We start from the raw sequence: 14,461 nt of genomic DNA, 5'->3' as shown, positions 1-14,461 counted from the left end.
AAGAACTCCATAGTGTGTGATGAGCCTGCTGCTTGTTCAGTATTGGCATTTACCTCTTAATATACTGTCCTGTGCCCATCTGGAGTATAAGCCCCCCAGAGGAGACTGGGCAGAGATTTACTTGGCAGCAAAGATTATCTGACAAGTCTAGTATTTTAGGTCTTTGTAATTCCCCATTTTCAAGGTATATCTCAATTAGTTTATCTTGATATATGCTCAGAGATATAAACTATTGTCATCCCATGTTTATGCTATTACACATAGCTTTTTATTTAAAGTTCTGGTCATAAAACTCAGGTTCAAATATCCTAGAATTCACAACTTCTGTTTGGAGCTGTGACTCTCAGTCATGATACAGCACTCAATGCTTGTATCATGTCTTTGAGGCACTAGGTATTGAAAGTCACCACTTCTTCATTATCTTAGGATTCTCAGTTCTTTCTTTAAGACTTATACTTTCAGGTTTTCTTAATTAACTGGTCATCCCATACATTTGTGTAAAATAATTTCTAGGAAACTCCGAATCTCAAAACCTTTGCTTTATACTTACTACTTCATTTCCAGTAGATGGCACCAAATACCCTTTGAAGGTCTTTGTTATACTAATTCCTAGTTGGTGTTGCTGGCTAATTGATAATTGCGTCCACCACCAAGGAACGAACATGGTCTATTCTTTAGTCTGATTCTCTAATTTTTATATAATGTAGTATTTTTGTTTGGAGTCTAAGCTAGACTTGTTGGCATTTAAATTATTTGCTGTTTCTGGGTCAGATTTCAACCTTTTTCCTCCCTTTTTAAGACAAAAATAAGTGTGACTTTCCAGTCAGGGTGATTGTAGAGGAAGGGTCATGATACTGAAATAGGACTTGGTTAAAATAAAGAGTTGAGAGTAAAAGAATAAAGACATATGCCAAATGTTTGTAATAAAATCAAAGAGAAAATATAAGTATACACAAAATCCAAAATGTTAGGATAAAGAAATCAAAGCATTTTTAGTATTATCGCTTTGGGTACTTTAGTAGAATTGCATTCGTTTATGATTTTCAAGTTTGTTTTACAAATAACATGCAATTTAAAAATACTCTTTAAAAACTGTTAGATCCTTTTGTAGTTCATAAATATAGTAATTAGATGTCCCCATTCATGTGTGAGACGTGCCCCCCCAAAGAGCTTTTTACAGTGTTGGCACATTACCTGTCTGATGGGGAGGGAAAAAAAAGTTATATTTCTACCTTCATTTCCAACTTTGTATTGTGCTTTGAAAACCTTTACCTACGGTATGTGTATTTCATTAGTATTTTCCTAAAGAATCAGTTTTTAGATCCAGTTAACCACTGAAACCAGAATATGCCTATATGTCAGGCACGATTTACTACATGTTTATTCTATTTATTGAGTTGATTTAATTTTAGTGGGTTTGTGGACCATTAAAAAATACATGTTTAATATTTCCTACCATAATTACATTTACACTTTTGTCTTTCTTTTCTTCAGTACTTGAGTTGTCAGTGTTTTGTAACTCAGTCTGGAAATCTGTTTAAACCACCTTGTCTTTATACAACTACCAACAGGAGGATTGGTAATTTGGGCTCTGGGTGAGATAGACCTAGATTCAGTTTCCATGTCTGCAGCTGAATGCATGACAAGGAAAATCATTTAGCCTCCCTGGGCCTCAGTTTCTTCACTTGCAAAATGTAATTAACACAACCTACCTCATGGGGCTATGTTGAAGATTAGAGATAATGTAGGTATGATGCCTACACATAGTAAGCTATTATATATTGGCAACAATAATAAACTTAAAAAAAAAAAGAAATATGTTCATGCTTTACTCATTTGTATTTTGGGGACTCAACCTACCAAGAACTTTATTTCTACTTTTAAAATTGGAGATGTCTGTCAGTACATTGGCAGTGTAGCTTGGTTTGCCATATAGCTTTCACCTCAAAAATTTTGATAGGTTTAGGGAACGATCTTTAACTTTTTAGTTTTCTATACATAACATTCTATTAAGCATTTATATTGGTACCACCCCATGCGGAAACACACCATTTGCAGACATCTTAAAGAGTATTCTTGTCCAGGCGCGGTGGCTCAGGCCTGAAATCCCAGCACTTTGGGAGGCCGAGGCTGGTGGGACACCTGAGGTCAGGAGTTCGAGACCAGCCTGGGCAACATAATGAAACCCCGTCTCTACTAAAAATACAAAAATAAGCTGGGCGTGGTGGTGGGCACCTGCAATCCCAGCTACTCAGGAGACTGAGGCAGGAGAATCGCTTGAACCGGGAGAAGGAGGTTGCCGTGAGCCGAGATTGCGCCATTGCACTCCAGCCTGGGCGACAAGAGCAAAACTCCCTTTGAAAACAACAAACAAACAAAAAAACCCCAATAATCTTGTGAGTGTCTTCATCTAGAATTAAAAGGGAGGGGAAAACCCTAAAAGACATTTAAGTCAAAGAATCTTAGAGTTTAATGCCATCCTGTAGATTCAGGAAGTCTCTGAGCTTTAAAAACCCACTCGCGTGAAAGTAATTAATTATTCCATCACTTCCCGGGGGTGGAAGGGGGTGCGGAAAAGGCGCATGAGCTCAATGCTGTATACTGGAGCCCGATTCCAGCTCTTTCTTGAGGGCAGAAAAAACGCCAGGCGGCAAGCATTTAACAACGGCCAGGCTTTTCTTCTCAAGCCCCGCAGCAGCCACGTGGCGCCTGCCCGAGCTCCCGGCTCACCGGCCACTATCCTGCACCGCTCTCCGGGATGATTCGCGGCTGGGCCCTCGCCAGCCGGAGTTCCGTGAAGCCCGGAACCTCCAGGGCCGCGGCCACCAGACCCAGGGCTCCGGCCCCGAACCCAAGCGGGGCAGAGCGCCCAGGCGACGCGAGGTGCCAGCCTTCCATTCGAGAGACGCCTGGCAGGTCCCGGAAGTTTTCCCCGGGGACAGGTCTTGGCAACAGGTCCGAGGCGAGGCCGGGTGGAGCCGAGCTCACCCGGTGAATCAGCGCCGCCCAGCGCCGGACCGGCCCTCCCAGCCAATGCCACACCTGGTGAGGAGCAGGCAGGCCGCTGACCATCAGCCACTTAGGGCTCGCCTGGACTGGAGAAAGGTGACATCATTGTAGCTGGGAGGTTTCCGAAGGCTTCACCAATGGGAGACCGGCGAGGTGCTTGCCTGCTACAGCTCTTGGCCAATACTAACAAAGCAAAAGGGGGCCCGGGTTGTTGGTATAGAACCAATGGAAAACAAGGAAGGACCACGAGGCGGAGTTGCTAATCCTGTCACCAATTGGAAAGAGGGGGTGGAGCCCGGGCCTTGTCAAGCGTGACCAACCAGCGAGAGGAGCGGACTTTGGGGGGTGGAGCCGTGAAGCCCTCTCCCAATCGCACAAGTTTGGGGGCGGGGCATTCTTTGGGGGGCCCAATGAGGAACGCGGCCGAAGCTGGCCTGTCAAGAGAAGGGGCTGGGGGCGGGGAGATGGTGAGTCGGGGATAAACACTCCGCGGCGGTGGCGGCTGCTGCTCTGCTGCGGGTTCTGTCACCGTGTCGGCGGTGCCCAGCTCACTGGCCCCCCCTCCCTCTGTTGTCGAGCGTGGTTGCCAGAGAGGCTCCCTCAGCCCTGCTTCGCGGTGTCCACAGCGGGCTCCATAGCGGTCCGGCGGCGGCAGCGAGCCCGTGGGCAGTGGGGGTTGGTCCCGTGGCTCCGGCCCCCGGTGCAGAATGGCGGCGGCGGTTCGGATGAACATCCAGATGCTGCTGGAGGCGGCCGACTATCTGGAGCGGCGGGAGAGAGGTGCACGGGGACGGGAAGGGGTCCACTCGAACCGAGGCCGGGGGTCCTGTGGGGCCGGCCTCAGGTCCGGGCGCCCAGCCGCTCCGGGGGTGGTTGGAGGCAGGGAGACCGCGAGCGCTCCCTGCCTCCTCCAGCTCTCCCCACGCGCGGTCCGAAGGGAGGCCGCCGCTGCCCCCAGAGCAATGAATGGGATGGAGAAGGGGCTATCGCCCGCCGGGGTCCCGAACGCCGCCCCTTCCCCAGTCCCTCCCGAGTGGGCGGCCGGGGCCCCCTCCGATAGCCTCCCTGGTTTACCTCACCCGGGCTGGTCCCGGCCGGCCCCCAGGTGGGTCCAGCGCCGCAGTCTCCTGGGCAGAGGAGCAGCGCCTCACGGTGCTTGCCCCGCACCTTCGCCTGAGGCTGGTTCCACTTAACCCGCACCAACCTGCTGGACGTTGCCAGTGGGAAACCCAGGCTGCGTGAGCTTAGGCACTACTGTGTCTTTCTCAACAATGAGCAGCTGGAATCCTCTTTACACCTGCTCCGAACTGAGGGTATTCACACAGTGTTTTTTTTTTTTTTTTTTTAATCATTGTTCTCAGAATTCCACCTTACTCCATTTAATTATTTCCACAATATTCTTTTAAAGATGAATAAAGGAAAAAGGAAATACTGTAGAGAGGAGAGAGTATTAAATATTCTGGGCCCATTCATTAACTGGATCCTCCTGTTTTCTAGAAGCTGAACATGGTTATGCCTCCATGTTACCATACAATAACAAGGACAGAGATGCCTTAAAACGGAGGAACAAATCCAAAAAGAATAACAGCAGTAGCAGGTAATTTGGTAAATACTTCCTTCTGTCTTTTAGATTATGTTGTAGGTGACACAAACTGCTGAATGTAAGTTGCCTGTTGTGATTATAACCCTATAAAATGACATTGTGGCCGTCATGATTCAGTAATGTACACATGGACTTCAGACATTGTAGGAAGCTGTTTCTGTTTGGGTTGAGGGAACTGAAAAGAAAAATAGAAATGTTTTACATTTTTTATGAACTTTATTCAAAATTTAATTTCGCTTTTCTTTCCTTTTGGAACAAAAAAATCTGTGAAAGCTTCAAGTGAGATTAGCAATGGTGACAATGTTTTCTCTTCAGAAGTTGCAGATCAGGGCAAGTTTTCTATAAGTCAAAATGCTGGACATTATCCATTTCTTTTACTTTTCGTTGTAATGATTTTATAAACACATTAAAGTACCTGATTTGGCATAAGTGGTAGGATCTCATACTTGACATGTAAATTAAATACAGTGGTTTGTTTGATACTCTAATTTGTCACCTCTATTTGTAATGGCAAAGAGGAATGATTGAGGTTGAAACCTACCTCTTTAGTGATAGAGGAATATATAATACTGAAATATTAATATGCTACAACCTTTCCATGTTAGTCTTATAGATTGTCTCATACCATAATTCTTAAAAGCTGTGAATCTCACTGGAGATTTGGTTAATGGTCAGTTAAATCACATATTAAAGTCCTGTGCATAGTTTCTGGTACATATAAATAGTCCATCAATGTTACTGCCCTTTTTCTCCCTTCTTTGCCCTTAAAATGTAGTTGGCTAGGATATTCGTTTTATTAGATTCCTTCAACTATACCTTTCCTGCCAGTAAATTAAAAGCATCGAATTTTTCGTCACTGGTTTAGAATCCTCATCCCTCCCTCACCCTCATGAATAACTCCTTGCAAGGGTCTATTGATATCCTCTGTGGCTTAGTACAGACCAGGAATTTCCCACTTAAACCTAAAAATCACTTGTTCACTTGTTCTTGCTGCGTCTTCTGTACTTGGTTCACCTCATTAGTATCGGTGGTGGAACCACAGGATGTGAGCAGCATTACTTGTGCCATGCCCTTGAATAAAAATGGCACGTGAAGAATCAACCTGGTAATTACTTGGTGGGTTTTGCTTGTCCTCTAATCTTAGCATTACCTGAAGGTGGTAGCCTGTAGTTTTGTGCATGGATATGAAGGCACTTTAAGAAGGATGTTAATACTGACTTGTAATATGCAATGGTATAAAAACAATTAAGCTGTGTTGCATTTTATTACAGTATTTTTTTTTAATTTGTTTAGAAGAATTTTGAGGCCTTTCAGTTAATTTTTCTGGAAAAGCATAGTCCATTTTGGCTTTTATTATTGTCCACTAATGATTTGAGAGGAATTGTCCGTGTTACTTATTGAGGCTTAATACCTTAACACTTTATTTTTTTCCTTAGTTTCACAGGAAGGTTGTAGGGGATGTTCACTAGTGGGGATAAAAAAATGAGATGTTGAAGTGGTTTGGTCCCAAAAGGTGATTAGGAAAGAAAAATAATAGTAGTTAAGAATCTTAAGCCAAAAAATGGATTCTTTCTAGTATCTTCTCTTCAATAATCAGTACTATGCCAAAAAAAAAAAAAAAAAAAAAAGGCTACAAATTCTTCTGTTAATGGGTTGGTTTGCTTTCCATGGTTAGAGACAGGGGATTATCACAGTTGTCCATATACTTGACTGATAGTGAGTTAGTGTAATATATTCAGTGGTGTAAGGATTTCTGAGAGACCATGATTAAACCTAGAGGTAGCACTAGGCAAACGTGTGAGGCAGGAGCAGGTAGTTTTCTTTCAGTGTGATCGTTTCCTTCATGAACCATTTGGAATAGCTCCTTTTTTGAGGAACAAGCAATCATAACGGAGAAAGCAGCTTGACCCCATAGTTTGAATCGGCTTTATATCCTCAGCCATGTATGGTCAGAATTTTGAACTGAGGTAAAGGATAGGGAGAGATTACTGCTGGTTTACATAACCCTTGGATAACAGTTTACTCTTGTTCATACAGGTTGAAATGCTGTGCTTTTTGCTTGTAGAGTCTGGGGAGCTACTTTTCCTTGGACAATAAAAGATAAGATTTAGCCACATAGGAAACTTCTTGGGAACTGAAAATGCAGATCTTATTCACGTTTCTCTAGTTGCTTATTAAAACAACAAAAACGAAAATGAAATTGTGAATATCAGTTGTTTTTGAAACTATCCGTAGGAAGATGGAAGTTTCTTTCCTACTGATTTTTGAAGTCAATTACTAATTATTTAGAATTGAAATCTAGAACTTTTTAAAAGTGTGTTTTGTTCAATGAGTAAAGCAGGCTTTGGCACTCATATGAAAGAGGAAGTTCAGGACTTGCCACCCAGTTGTTTTATAAGATAGTGTCTAGAGTGACCTGACATGAGGAGTCTTTTTGAACCCAAGGATTTTTCCTGGTTATCTCAGATACGCCATAATTTGACTTAGTTATTTTTTTATTAGAGTGTATTTTTAAATGGTGAAATTTGACCTTTATCAGTGATTCCAGAGTTATCCATTGTTTTCCATAATCACATGGAAAATAGTTTTGACACAAGGTATCAATGTGTTCTTATAATGCTTTAATTTAAAATGTAAATGTTTACCCATCAATGGAGGTGGCTGGCATCTCGGAACTGATCATTTTTGAAAGGGCTGCTTTTTATTAATAACTCAGTTTCAGTAAACTGGATACCCTTCAGTAATGCTCTAGCCATTAGCTATAAGTCCCCCTTGAAAAAGCACCACGTGTTTAACACTCTCAAGTAATCAAAGAAAATCTGTAGTTTTAAAAATTTTGTTTAAATTTTGGAAGAAGTTGTGCTTCCTATGGAGTTTGTTTAAAAGTTTATTTTGGGGATTCAAAATTTTACATAAGTATATAACTCTATTTATTAGTTTATCTATATATTTTCAAAGAATCCAGAAATATTTTGGTAAGAATTTCCTGTGTGCTGTTATTTTCTACTGTCTTCTCAACCTATTCACTTTCCTCTCCTCCACCTACAAGGGATGGTCCTTGTCTACAGTGAAAGAGGGTAATCTGAACCAACTGTTGGCATATACTTTCATCCATTTTATTTTGTTTATTTATTTATTTATTTATTTATTTTAGACAGAGTCTTGCTCTGTTGCCTAGGCTAGAATGCAGTGGCACCATCTCAGCTTACTACAGCTTCTACCTCCCAGATTCAAGTGATTCTCCTGCCTCAGCTCCCGAGTAGCTGGGATTACAGGCGTATGTGACCATGCCCTGCTAATTTTTGTATTTTTAGTAAGGAAGGGGTTTTGCCATGTTGGCCAGGCTGGTCTCGAACTCCTGACCTCAAGTGATCCACCCACCTCAGCCTCCCAAAGTGCTGGGATTATAGGTGTGAGCCACCGTGCCCATCTACTTTCATCCATTTAAAAAAATCTGTCAGACTTTGAATTTACTAGTCCTGGTTAAAGTTAAAATGCCACGTGCTTTAGAGCCAAAGGTTTGCAGTATATGCCAGATACTTGTTAACTGTAGTATCCTGTTGGCCATTGAAGGCAATAAACCTTCAGAACAATGTTACTGGAGAATGCTGAGGGATAACCAAGTGAATCAATGTAAAGCTTTTATTTCTTTTTAATTGAGATGGGCTCTTGCTGTGTTGCCCACACTGGTCTCCAACTCCCGAGCTCAAGCAGTTCTCCTGCCTCAGCCTCCCAAAGTGCTGAGATTACAAGTCTGAGCCACCATGTCTGACAATTTTAAAGTTTTGTTTTGTTTTGTTTTTGAGATGGAGTCTCCCTCTGTCGCTAGGCTGGATTGCAGTGGCATGATCTCAGCTCACTGCAACCTCCGACTCTCTCGTTCAAGCGAGTAGCTGGGATTATAGGCGCCCACCACCACGCCCAGCTAATTTTTGTATTTTTAGTAGAGATAGGGTTTCACCAGTTGGCCAGAATGGTCTCAATTTCCTGACCTTGTGATCCGCCCACCTCGGCCTCCCAAAGTGTTGGGATTACAGGCATGAGCCACCATGCCCAGCCTAAAACTTTTAAGTTAACCAATTTTGGATGGGTTTGAATACATGAGGTCCATGTGTTGTTTACCTAGAAAACAAATATTCTAAACTTAAAATACTGTCATTTTCTCATTTATTTTTTCTTTGTGAATAAAAATTGATTCCCAAGGTCCTTGTGGAAGAGAAGTTTAATGCTAGGTTGGAAATTTCTCATTTCAAGACAACCTCCTCATTTCCGCTGCCATCCCCCCACATTCACTGTCCTTAACCCCCATTCTCTGATGAGTGAACTTGGTGGTGGTGCCCCTGATGTAAATAAGTGGCTGAGCACTCTTGAGGTGGTATTCCTCCACGATTGCTGTAAGAATTTATTTCCTAAGCCCAGTAAGGTGCTGATTATGGATGGCCCAACAGAATTCATGAGCCGAAGCAGGGAGTAAACTCCTGAGCTGGTTAAACTCCGGAGAATTTTCATAAGAAAGGTCAAGATTCAGCTCCTTTATAATGCTGGTAGCTTCTTCCAAATTTATAACTGGTTAGGAAGGAGTTGTGTGAGGAGGACACTAAAAGGGCCACATTGACTTCTTATAACTTGGTGGTAACTTGTCCATAAAGTCTTAGGCCAGACCTTGTCTTTAAGGTCAGCCATAAATACACTAATCATATGGTTTCGTATCTATCACACCTTTCATCCAAGCCTCTCTGATCAGTTTTACAGTTGCTACCTCATTGGCCTATACTTGTTCAGTAAATAATTGGTAATTATTTTTATTCTCATCTTATAGACAGGTTAACCAGTGACAGGACGGTAAAGAATTTTATTTATTCCACAGCATATCAGTGGCAAAGCTGGACTTCACATTTCACTAACTTCTGCTTTAACCAACCTATCATCTTTATGTTGAGCTGAACTTTGCAAACCCCTTCCTAAAAGCATTTGGTTGCTATTTAATAGTAGCATCTTGTACATGACAGTTACTTCAGGGAGTCAGAAGACTGGGGAAGAGGGTTATTTTACTATTTAAAACAGCATAGTCAAGCAACTTTACACAAAGTTTTGGTGTATGCTACCCCTAGGGAAAACTGCAGGGGTGGGGTAGGGATGCTACCTCCATTGTTCTACCCTTAGCCTAAAGAAGGCTTTGTCGTATTATGTAACGCAAATTCACATTGCTTTGTGCAGCTGTTTTTGTATAAATAGACCCCTTTTCTTCCTTGTCTTAAAATGGATTATTTTTCCACTAGAGAAGGCATGCTTCTTGGTTTGTCTCTTTACCTTGAACTCTATTTTAGGTATTTACATTTATCTAACTCTTCAAATGGACTAATTTTTTTAGTAAAGCCCAGTGAATTTTTCTCCCTTTCTACATCTCTCCTATCAACTTCGGAGAGACAGAAGTGAAAAGAATTGTGTTGGTGTTGAAGTAGTTCTTTAAGACAAAAATATCTTATTCTTCTCTTATTGTTCCCTCTTTCAGATCAACTCACAATGAAATGGAGAAGAATAGGTGAGTTGGGGATTTGGGAGGTGGAATGCGGGGAGCTTTGTTGCATTCTCTGTTCATTAAGTTCAAACTTGGTTGCTCTTTTTGACTCTTCCCACTAATAGCACCTGATTTCAGAATTCACCCAGGGCCCTCTAAGCAGCATTGCTCATAAATTACTTAGGTAGATATAGAGCTTGCCAGTTAAAAGACTACACCCCTAACCCTCACCCCCACCAGCCCACTCCTGAAGAAAGCCTTTGAATGACTATTCCACAGACCAAAGCATTTTAGTAAGAGGCAATATTTCCACAAATAGTGTTTTTTAAAAATTACATGCTACTGAATATAATTGGCAATGTTATCTAAAATATGTATACATAGATATATATACACAAACATAATATATGTGTGTATATATTAACACGTGTGTATTAACATGTGTATGTATGTGTATTTGCAGTTCACTTGTGAATGAAGAGTCTCAAAATTCAGGCAAATGTATGCATGGCAGAAATTGGAGATGGTGCCTAACTAGAGGAGGCCTACCACCCTCACTGGGCTCCATCTTGCCACAGCCTGAGTGGAATCTCTCTCACCTGGATTGCCTCTTGCTGCTTACTTAAATCGTTATTTTCCAAATCAAGTTGCCCCTCCTTCAGTGAGGCCGCCCAGTGCTTCTCAACTCTGGTTGCACATTAGAATCAATTGCAAAGCTTTCTGTGTATTTTTAAACATATTTTTATATTAAACACATTATACACATACACTTGTAGATTTTTCTGGTGAGGGTAGAGAACAAAGTTTTATTTCTGCTGATTCTATAAAATAACTTTTTATTATAGAAAATTTCAAATCTGGCCAGGTACAGTGGCTCACACCTGTTATCCCAGCACTTTGGGAGGCCAAAGTGGGTGGATCACCTGAGGTCAGGAGTTTGAGACCAGCCTGCCCAACATGGCAAAACCCTGTGTCAACTGATAATACAGAAATTAGCCAGGGTGGGGGCACGTGCCTGTAATCCCAGCTACTAGGGAGGCTGAGACAGGAGAATCACTTGAACCCTAGAGGCGGAGGTTGCAGTGAGCCAAGATCCCACCACTGCACTCCAGCCTGGGCAACAGAGTGAGACTCTGTCTTAAAAAAAAAAAAAAAAAAGAAAGAAAAAATTTCAAATCTACAAAAGTAGACTGACTAATGTAATCAACTCCTATGTATCCATTACCCAGCTTCAGTAATTATCAGCATTTTGCCAGTTTTCTATAAGCAAAACCACCTCTCCCTGTGGAGTATTTTAAAGCAAATTTTCTTGTATCTCTAGTAAACACCAAAAAAAAGCCACAAAATACCCAAAACAACAACAACAAAGAAAAAACACTTGGTTTTACCATACTGAAAAAAAATTAATGATAACTTTCTGTGGAGCTTTTAAAAGCCAACAAACAGACAAACAAAATAATGCCCAGACCTTACCCTTAGCAATTCTGATTTAACTGGTTTGGGTTGAGGCTCTGCACTCGTATGTTTCAAAAGCTCCTCAGGTGATTCTCATGTGCAGCCATGGCGGAGAACCATTGAACTAGCCTCATTCTCTGAGCTCCCATCAATTTGAAATGCGGGCTACCCATCCAAATTGAGTGCTTTCTCAGTGCCCTGCATGAACAAGAAAAGGATGTGTAATGATGGCTCTGTAAAGACGCGGTTATTTCCTGCCAACCTTCTTTGAAAAAGGAGCCTGACTCTGAAAGTCAGGATCTGAATTATATTTATGTTTCATCAGTGAAAGGGCAGACCAAACCCTTCCCAGGCAGGCAGAATTCTAGAAGAGGGCAGTTAGCTTTACTCCACTATGGAATTTTGTGTGTGTGTGTGTGTGTATATATATGTGTGTGATGGTGTGTGTGCCTCACTGCACATATGCTTCTGCTCATCCCTTTGTCTTCCCTTTTAATTGTTCTATGATCGTGACTGACCATGTTTTAAGTTGGAGCTTCCTTTATGCTTTAGCTATTTACATATCATGAACTAGAAACTCAAAAGTATCTCTTAAAGTGGAAAGGTAGTCAGTGTGGCTTCTCTTTCTCATCTTGAGATTTTCTCTTCAGATTCTCTCCCTTCTTTCTGCCTTTGCAGTGATGTGGGTAAACCGGCACTATTTCTACTAAAAAGTCTTCTAGTTCTTCGCCCCTCTAATACTTTACTTTGGTATTTATTATTATTATTATTATTAAAATTTGATCCCTTCACATAAAGACTTACTAAAACTTCGTGACTTTTGCCTCTGCAGGAATGCTACAGAATATCGATTGTATTGTTTATTTTAGCACCTCAGGGATGTTTATTCTATGTCTATGGTGGCCCCAGAACTTGTGCGTGTTACCGGGTATTAAATGCGTTCATAGTAGGGTATTAAATCAGCAAGGTCCTCATCCAAGATAAATGTGCAGTTTGTCCAATGGTAAAGATGCAGAGACAGTTTCAGTTAATAGACTAAGTGCTAAGATTGAGGTGTGCACAAGAAGCTGGAGGTAAAAATTCTAGAAGAGTGGACGTGAAGTCACCACTAGGCAAGCTGCCTATAATTGAGCTTGCTTCCATATGACCAGTCAGTTTTGCTTGTTGAAGAGTTAGTTATCTAGTTTCCTTCTTTTCTTTTTTGGAATTTGGTCTTTTAAGGTCTTGATAATCTTTCTAGTCTATAGCATGTGAACAGAAGAGAAGGAAAATCAGGACTCAGTTTACTTAATTTAAGCAAGCATTGGTTGCTGCAGTTCAGGGGAGGTGAAAGTTGCTGGGCTCCCCTCTCGTATAGTGTGGATGTTTACGAACTTCAGGGTTTGGAGGTCAGTTGAACAGCTGTTTTTGTACTCTTCCTAGTTTTAGTAGCTGAGTTCTATAAAAGAATACCACTCTGGTAAATGCTAATACACTTTAGCCATTTTTTACCTGATAACATTGCATAAAAAGATTGTCATGGCTTTCATTGCTTCTCGGCCTTTTGGCTAAAATCAAGTGTAAAAAGATTGCCATGGGTCTCAAAAAAAAAAAAAAAAGGAAGAAGAAAAGGCAACTTAGGAAAAGAACTTCTAACAATGGGATTTTCCCTTTTGATATTGCAGAGCTGATTATACTTGGGTTAGTTTTCTTGAATGGAAACCTTTTCTATGGCGCTTTAGAGATCCTAAATAATTAGTGTTACTCTATGTTACCAGGACTCAACTGTAAGGATATTATACCCAACACCAACACTTTGAAGTGTCTTCGCATTGGTGGGACAATAAATGAAAAGATTTCTAGAATGGTGGTGGTAGTATTCTCTACTCAACAGAATAGGTATTGAGCACCTAAGATGCCATGTAGTAGGTGCTGGGACTACAGAATCCAGTAAAGGCTACTCACTGCTGTGGAGGAGCTCAGATTAATATCACTCTACAGGGGGTTTGTCAGTCAGCACATGGCCTGTGTTTCTCTGCATTTTAACTAATTTTCTGGGTCTGAGCTCCTAAGAAAACACCCTTGGGGGTGTGGGGTGTGTGTGTGTGTGTATGTGTGTGTGTGTGTGTGTGTGTGTGTGGTTTTTCTTTTTTTAAACTAATCTTGCAGAAAATTTTGAGAAATATAGAAAACAATACTAAAAATTTAAATCATCCATGGTTCTGGCACTCAGAGAAAACCAATGGAACTTGGAAATACATCTTTCCAATTGTTTTGGAAAAGAACTGAAAATATAGTTTTGTGTGGAAAGTTAGAAAATTCAGAAAAGCACAAAGAATATAAAATCACCTGTAATAGGCCTTTCAGAGGTAACACCTGCTAACATTTGTTCTAGATCCATCTAGACTTTTGTGTACAGTTTTTTTTAACCAACATGGGATCATATAGTAATAATTTGTAGCATCTTTTCCAGTTATAAACATTTTCCAGAGTCATTAAATCTCCTTTTCCAACATTACTTAATGCCCAGTATTATATTATATGAATACATTAAACCTCATGTAATCAGTCCCCTACTTTGGATTCTTCCAGAACCTAAACAATGCTTTCTTAAACCACCTGTAGAAAAATCTCTGTCCAACATCATAATTATTTCCTTAGGATAAATTTATAGCTGTGGAATTGGTGGTGAACACATTTTTAGGATTGCTGGATTGTCCACCAGGCAGGTTATAGGCAATATTTTCCCTACACTTCACAAGTTGATGTTATAACTTAAAACCTTTATGAGTTTGATAAGTAAAAAATAAAAAAAAACACCCGCGCAGGCAACTTGTTTTAATTTGCATTTCTTTTTTTTTTTTTTTTTTTTTTTTTTTGAGATGGAGTCTTGCTCT

The 14,461-nt window shown here is 41.0% G+C and overlaps 1 protein-coding gene across 4 annotated transcripts in view; it reads left to right on the top strand.

Moving 5' to 3' along the window:
* The window catches only part of MXD1 (MAX dimerization protein 1), a 36,654-nt gene that overhangs the window by 5,309 nt on the left and 16,884 nt on the right, over positions 1–14,461 (top strand). For 2 of the 4 annotated variants that reach the window (XM_011945249.1, XM_011945248.1), the window contains exons 1-3: positions 3,267–3,789; positions 4,507–4,606; positions 10,125–10,154. In XM_011945249.1, the coding sequence (XP_011800639.1) occupies positions 3,717–3,789; positions 4,507–4,606; positions 10,125–10,154 (203 nt within the window). In that variant the 5' untranslated portion in view covers positions 3,267–3,716. Of the gene's footprint in view, positions 1–3,266; positions 3,790–4,506; positions 4,607–10,124; positions 10,155–14,461 lie in introns of those variants that run through there. The other 2 variants (XM_011945251.1, XM_011945250.1) reach the window with 2 other exon arrangements.

The sequence above is a fragment of the Colobus angolensis genome, unplaced genomic scaffold (assembly GCF_000951035.1).
Source record: "Colobus angolensis palliatus isolate OR3802 unplaced genomic scaffold, Cang.pa_1.0 Scaffold24, whole genome shotgun sequence".
Lineage (NCBI taxonomy): Eukaryota > Metazoa > Chordata > Mammalia > Primates > Cercopithecidae > Colobus > Colobus angolensis.
The sequence above is the reverse complement of the archived record's forward strand: the minus strand, read 5'-3'. Positions and strand labels throughout refer to the sequence as shown.